At 29.7% G+C, this 6,868-nt stretch overlaps 1 protein-coding gene across 1 annotated transcript; it reads left to right on the top strand.

Moving 5' to 3' along the window:
• Nucleotides 1-624: 624 nt before the first annotated feature.
• On the top strand, nucleotides 625-3,290 carry LOC123898211 (1-aminocyclopropane-1-carboxylate oxidase). Its single transcript, XM_045949111.1, has 4 exons — nucleotides 625-958; nucleotides 1,196-1,422; nucleotides 1,905-2,238; nucleotides 2,706-3,290. Exons 1-4 carry the CDS (start codon nucleotides 851-853, stop codon nucleotides 2,994-2,996), a joined length of 960 nt encoding a protein of 319 aa, XP_045805067.1. The 5' UTR covers nucleotides 625-850; the 3' UTR covers nucleotides 2,997-3,290.
• Nucleotides 3,291-6,868: the final 3,578 nt, after the last annotated feature.

The following is a 6,868-nucleotide window of genomic DNA, read 5'->3' as shown; positions in this document are numbered from 1 at the left end:
GACAATTTTGAATCAAGTGTCCGGCTGTCTTGCAATATCGACAACAATTTGAAGCCATATGACCCTTTTTCATGCAGTTATGACATTCAACCATAGGACAATCAAAAAATGAATGTCCATAATTACGGCAACAACCACAGTATCTCTCCATTATATAACAAAAACAACACTGTTAACAGTATCGATGACCAAAAAAAATAAAATTATAGAAAATCAGATGATATGATCGACCAAATACACGTTGTCACTAGGGGGAGAACAACATATAATAATCGATGAAAATAGTATTTGGGGGAATCAGGTTGATGTGATGATTGGCTTGTGAGATAACAAAGGGGATAAAGTCCCTTATAATATTGACCAGGGAAAAGAAAATCACCGGAAAAAAAAAAGGATATGGTGGTACCTTAAGCAAATATGAGTGTAGCCCGTGTAGGTGTAGCAACGGCGGAAAAAAAAATGGAATACTCTGGAAATAATAAAAGGGGTGAGCCAAAAAGAAACCTAAGCTCTGGATACCATGTAGAAATTCAGGAAGATATATAAAATGTTTGTATATTCATTGTGTGTTTCAAGTACAAGTAAAAACTCATATTTATATTATAGAATTAGAGACAAAGAAACAAAGAAAATAAATACACATAAAGACTAATGATCCTAACTTAATTACAATATAAATTATTATAATGAGAGAATCATAACATATCGTAACACTTATATAATTAGATATTTATTCATTCCTTCAAGTTGGAGCCTATAAATACATTAACAGCATTGCACTTCTAAGAATCACACTACTCACATATAACTGAATATTGAAGTGAGAAAAAATAAAGAGAAAAGAAGCAAAATGGATCAACACTTTCCAATTGTTGACATGGGAAAGCTCAACACAGAAGAGAGAAAATCAACCATGGAAAAGATCAAAGATGCTTGTGAGAATTGGGGTTTCTTTGAGGTACTATTAGTTATATATATAAAATTTTATCATGGTTATAAATTTGGCAGAATCTCAGTGTGTCATCGTGATTTTGTCATAAACTACAACTACACTTTAGAGCTTTAACAAAATCACGGTACAACGATGATTCTTCAAACTCACCGTAATATATATGTTTTGTTGTTTTAAGGTTGTTGCTAATGTATTTTATTTTTATTTTTTATTTTTTATTTTTTTTGGTATTGTTTTGTGAAGTTGGTGAACCATGGTATATCTATTGAAATGATGGACAAAGTGGAAAAGCTCACAAAAGATCACTACAAGAAGTGTATGGAGCAAAGGTTCAAAGAAATGGTTGCAAGCAAAGGTTTGGAGTGTGTTCAGTCAGAAATAAATGACTTGGATTGGGAAAGCACCTTCTTTTTGCGCCATCTTCCATCTTCTAATATTTCAGAGATCCCAGATCTTGATGATGATTACAGGTCACTTTTTTTCTTAATCTTTGTTAAAATATATGCCGTCGTCGATGTAAAAAAATTTACACTGTCAACCAATTATAACTACTTATTATAACTCCTTCTAAAGTCACGTATATAATTGATTGTAATTTGCTAACTGTGTAAAACATTTTAGACCGACGGTGTATCATAATTAAACTCGTATATTTATAGGATTTAATTTGTATACACTGACCGTGTAACACTTTTTTACATATGCAACCAATCAAATCACGACATGGAGATATTTGTTGATATATTTTAGGGACAAATCTTGAAAACTGACACTATATATGGTGTAATTTGATTAAATTCATGTGTAAAAATATTTTACACCGTCCGTGCACAACGGTTAATCTCATATTCATATTTTTGTGCATTTATGTTTATGTATAATTTTGGTAGAACTAGAAGCTATCTAGCTCTGTTTCTAACAGAGAAAAAACAAAACCCTTTGTGTTTTTTAGGAAGATAATGAAGGAATTTGCACTAAAATTAGAGAATCTGGCAGAGGAACTTCTTGACTTATTATGTGAGAATCTTGGCCTTGAGAAAGGGTATTTGAAGAAAGTATTTTATGGTTCAAAGGGTCCAAATTTTGGTACAAAAGTTAGTAACTACCCTCCTTGTCCTAAGCCTGATCTTATTAAGGGACTCAGAGCTCATACAGATGCTGGTGGCATCATCCTTCTCTTCCAAGATGATAAAGTCAGTGGACTTCAGCTCCTCAAAGATGATCAATGGATTGATGTTCCTCCAATGCGTCACTCTATTGTCATCAACCTTGGTGATCAACTTGAGGTAACAATATATTGAATAAGATAAGATTTCCGGTTTTGGATCGCACGTATTCATGTAGTCAATATATAAGTAATTGTTGGATTGAGATAAAACAGTCTAGAATTAATTTTTAGAATTTTCTTAAAACTCAAAATATGTACTAAAATCTCAACCATCTGATCTTGATCCAACGGTCATATATGGAAACAGATTTCTTGCGGTATATTTTCACAATGTTTTATATTACAACCGTTTGATCTAAAATGTACAGTTAAGATTGTTTTAAGTGATTCCGTCAAATACAACTTAATTAGGTAGTTTATATCGAGGTAGCACGACTTTTTCTGAAATAATTGCATGTGATATTTTTTACTATGTACAAATAAATGTTCCAATGTTCCAATCAAAGTGACACTAAAAATAGCATAGTAATAAGTTTCTCCTTTAATTTAATTTAATCCAACTTGGTACTTCTATGTTCCAAACAGGTCATAACAAATGGAAAGTACAAGAGTGTGATGCATAGAGTAATTGCTCAAACAGATGGTGCTAGAATGTCCATAGCTTCATTCTACAATCCAAGTGATGATGCAATAATTTCACCAGCACCAACCTTATTGAAGGAAAATGAAACAACAAGTGAAATTTATCCAAAATTTGTGTTTGATGATTACATGAAACTCTATATGGGACTAAAGTTTCAAGCTAAAGAGCCTAGATTTGAAGCTATGATGAAAGCAATGTCAAGTGTTGAAGTGGGACCAGTAGTGAGCATATGAAAAAGCAGATTATTAGATTGGTTATGTGTGGTTTTGTTAATAAGCTGAGTTTATTAAGCGATTATATACTAGTGTTTGGTTTGGTGTTTATTATAATTGGTATGAGAGGTTAAGATGGGCAGTCTAAAAGTTGTTATTAAAGTTTATAATAATAAAGTATGATTAGTGTTTGATCTTAGATTGTGTGTGATCAGTGATTAGTGATGTTGGTTGTTTGATTAACTGATTAATTAAGTTATGTAATGTGATGTAGTACTGTTTTATAAAAGCAAAACAAGGTGCTGTCTCTCATGATTCCTTCCTCTTTTGGCTTATTGTGCTTTTGTAATAAAATACTATTTTTCATGCATTAAAAAAATATGTACTAGAGTAGAGATAGAAAAGTTCATTAAAATTAGAGAAATGTAAAGGTGAAAAACACAATTGCCTATTAGAATCTACCGATTTTCAAATAGATGCAAATAAAGTTTTTTAGTTCTTCAAATAAAATATGTATCTGCCATTAAAAAAAATATATGGATTAAATAAAGTCCAAATACATGATTTATTCAATGAATCTATAAAAAGAATTGTTCATATTTAAAATCGAAGAAAATACAAAGATGGTGAAAACAAAGACACATTATAGTTGTAATTGTAAAGTTGATCACACAACATGTCGAATCAAAATTCAAATTCCTATTGAAAGATTTATTTACATTTAGTGTATATGACATATCTGAAAAATGATTATTTTTCAATAGAAAACCTATGAACAACAAAATTGGGAAATGATTTGACAACGTGTCGAACCAAAGTACAAATTCTTGTTGAAATATATATATATATATATATATATATATATATATATATATATATATATATATTCATATTTAGTAACCGACATATCTAAAATATGATTATTTTCGATAGAGATTTTATGGAAAACAAAATTGTGAAATGGCCCGGTGAGTTTGACAACTTCAGAGCATCAATTTAACTATTTCTCTTTTCATGAAGTGTTCACACTTCTAAAGACAAGAAAATTGAACTAAGTGTTTGTTTTGTTATGTTAGGGGAGTCGGAGAAAGCTTCACTAATAATATTACGTCAATGTTTTAATTATAATTACAAGAAAAAAATACTACATTTTTATATACGTTATCTCTTTTGTATATCTAACATTTTACTTATTTACAATCGTAAAACTAATCCCTTACATTTAAAATAGATTGAAAATTTTACACTGATTTCAAAGTTACGTTCACTCAAGCACACACTAAATGGAAACGTTAGCTGGAATTAAACAAAATTTTCTTTTCTTTTCTTTTCTTTTCTTTTTTTGTTTTTGTTATTTGTTTGCATGAAATGGAATTGTTATTCAAGTCTTTCATTCTATTTTTATTGGGAAAATTTGCTAATTTTCTACTTGGATTTATTTTGGCCAGGTTGTTTAATCAAACATCAATATCCTCATAAAATGTTTTGGACGGTGACAATGATCTTATTGTCGTGTTCTGTTCCAACTTTGATCGATGAGTACCATGTTCTTATAGCTTTGGTTTTAGCTTTACATAGATAATCTAAAGGCAAAACATTTGTCATTGTTAAAAAATTAGATATTTACATGCAGTTTTCGATCTCAGCCGCAAATCTAAGTATGTATTTGGAACAGGTTTATTCTCGCGTATCCTATGTGCTTTCAACGTGAAAATTGTGAAGCCACAATTAGTAGCTTCTATGTGGACTCGACTTACAACCGCGATTCCACAGTAATAAAATAGTTCAAATCATCTCAACCATTACTTTTTTATAGATATCTCAATTGTTATTTTAAAATCAGGCGATGAAAAAAAAATTTAAAAAAAAAAAAAAAAAAAAAAACTATGGCATACCTGTTGTTAATCCATTGGATATTATTCCATTGTTATTTTAATTAATTAATTTGCATTGATATTATTCATTGGTTTCATAATTAATTAATTCACTAGATCTCAACTATTCTTTCTCCATTACATTTTTTTTATCAACAAGTGCTAGCATCTTATCTTTTTCTCAAAAAATAGAAACTCAATTGCATGTTGGGTTTAATCAATGTCTCTTCAATCTCTCATATCAGTTTACTTTCTAAAGAAGATAATCCATTTAATTGGTGCTTTGTTTGTAAATTCTAAGTTTCCAATTTGAGGAACCGAAAGACACCCAATAATGACATACTATTATAAACTATATAAGACATAATTACCAAACTAATTTTAATCATATCTAAAGTTGGTAGCAAAGCAGGTTCCTTGGATATGGAAAGTGGAAACCAACGTAAACAAATACCAATTAGATAGGGAAATTAAAGAATTTAGAAAAAGTACCCAAAAACACTTAGAATATATGATGCGGGTCTCTTCTAGTTTAATTAAAGTTTTTGGTTCGATCTTTGACTTGGATATGCAGAGTATTAAAACTCTTATGGGGAACTTGTCAATAAATTGATGTTTTTTGGTGGTTTTGGACACTTTGAGAGGGTTTTTGGCCCTCAATAAATCGTATTTTTCTTGTAGTGAAAGGATATTTGATTTACGCCTAAAAATTAGAGTTTAAAAAAAGTCGGTCGGTTATTAATATATAGTTTGCGTTTTTTTTTTCAACTCTAGTTTTAAGAGAAGATGAAAAGGGTTTGATAATTTAGATTTAAGTCAAGAAATTAAATAAGTAAATTTGACAAAAAAAAAAAAGTTCATTTAAAAATTGAACTCAAATTTTCTCGAAATATTTATACATCAGTTTATAGTTTGCACCTAAAGTACAGTAAGTAGCTATTATAAGAGAGATTGGGATTGTCTCCCGTGGAAATAGCACCGGAGGGAGTCCAGTGTTATTATCCACCATTGAATTAATTATTGTAAGATCCATATTGTTGCGCCAAAAACAAAATAAACGGTTATGATTACGCTGCAGGAAAAATTAATATGAGAGGATCTCCTATCATGATAACCGAGGCATTCTTAGATAGACACAAAGCATATAGGCACAATTTTAGGCACACTCACATAAATTAAAAAAATTAAAAAAAAAATAAAATAGTCACATCAATCAATATCACTTTAATAATTTTTTCTTTAATTTTTAAATTTTGTTGTGTGTGTGCCTAAACAAAATTTATTTGGACTTGTGCCAAATTTCTGCATGATAACCTCTCATGATAAGAGTTTTAAAATTCACTCATATTTATAAAATTGTACGGAGAATTTCAATGTCTCTTAGTTATAATATGCTTAAATGCTTAATTGTGACCACAAGCACACTTCACCAATATTAATATAATATGTGTCGAATAATGAACGGCTAATGTATAACATCAACACAAAATTCCTTGTTATTTCTATTAAATTGAAAAAATATTTTTTTTGTTACAAATTGGTATGAAATTTCACCGTTTTAACGATAATTAATATGCGCCAAAAAATCTATGAGACATATAAGATGGATTTTATCCTCAACCAAATTTTGTTATAAGCATGAGTTAATAATCAAACCCCTGAACACAAATGTTTAAGGGACCATTAATTAATATGCACACTTAGGCTCATAACTCATTAACACATGCAATACAGAAATTGCGGTTTTTTATAATTAAATTGATGTTTATTTAGCTGCAGGAGATAAGACAACATCTGAGAGCACTCACTGGCAAGCAAAAGATGTATAGTGCATAAAACTTGGATGAAAGTGAGCAGAAAAGTTAAAAATACAATCAGGTTACTGATAAGATAAGATATTGTACTTCTCTGGATTGAGCTTTATTTACTATATATAAGGATTTTCTCATTAAGATAAATTTTGTCTTTGTTAAAATGTAGCATATATCGATAACCAAAAAGTTATATTATTTGATAGTT

The sequence above is a fragment of the Trifolium pratense genome, linkage group LG7, assembly GCF_020283565.1.
Source record: "Trifolium pratense cultivar HEN17-A07 linkage group LG7, ARS_RC_1.1, whole genome shotgun sequence".
In the NCBI taxonomy this organism is placed as follows: domain Eukaryota; kingdom Viridiplantae; phylum Streptophyta; class Magnoliopsida; order Fabales; family Fabaceae; genus Trifolium; species Trifolium pratense.
This window is presented reverse-complemented; position numbering and strand designations above follow the sequence as displayed.

Coding starts and splice junctions, on each gene's coding strand:
- LOC123898211 (XM_045949111.1), top strand. CDS start 851: ATGGATCAACACTTTCCAATTGTTGACATGGGAAAGCTCAACACAGAA. Junction 959..1,195: donor AGAATTGGGGTTTCTTTGAG/GTACTATTAGTT, acceptor TGTTTTGTGAAG/TTGGTGAACCATGGTATATC. Junction 1,423..1,904: donor GATCTTGATGATGATTACAG/GTCACTTTTTTT, acceptor TGTGTTTTTTAG/GAAGATAATGAAGGAATTTG.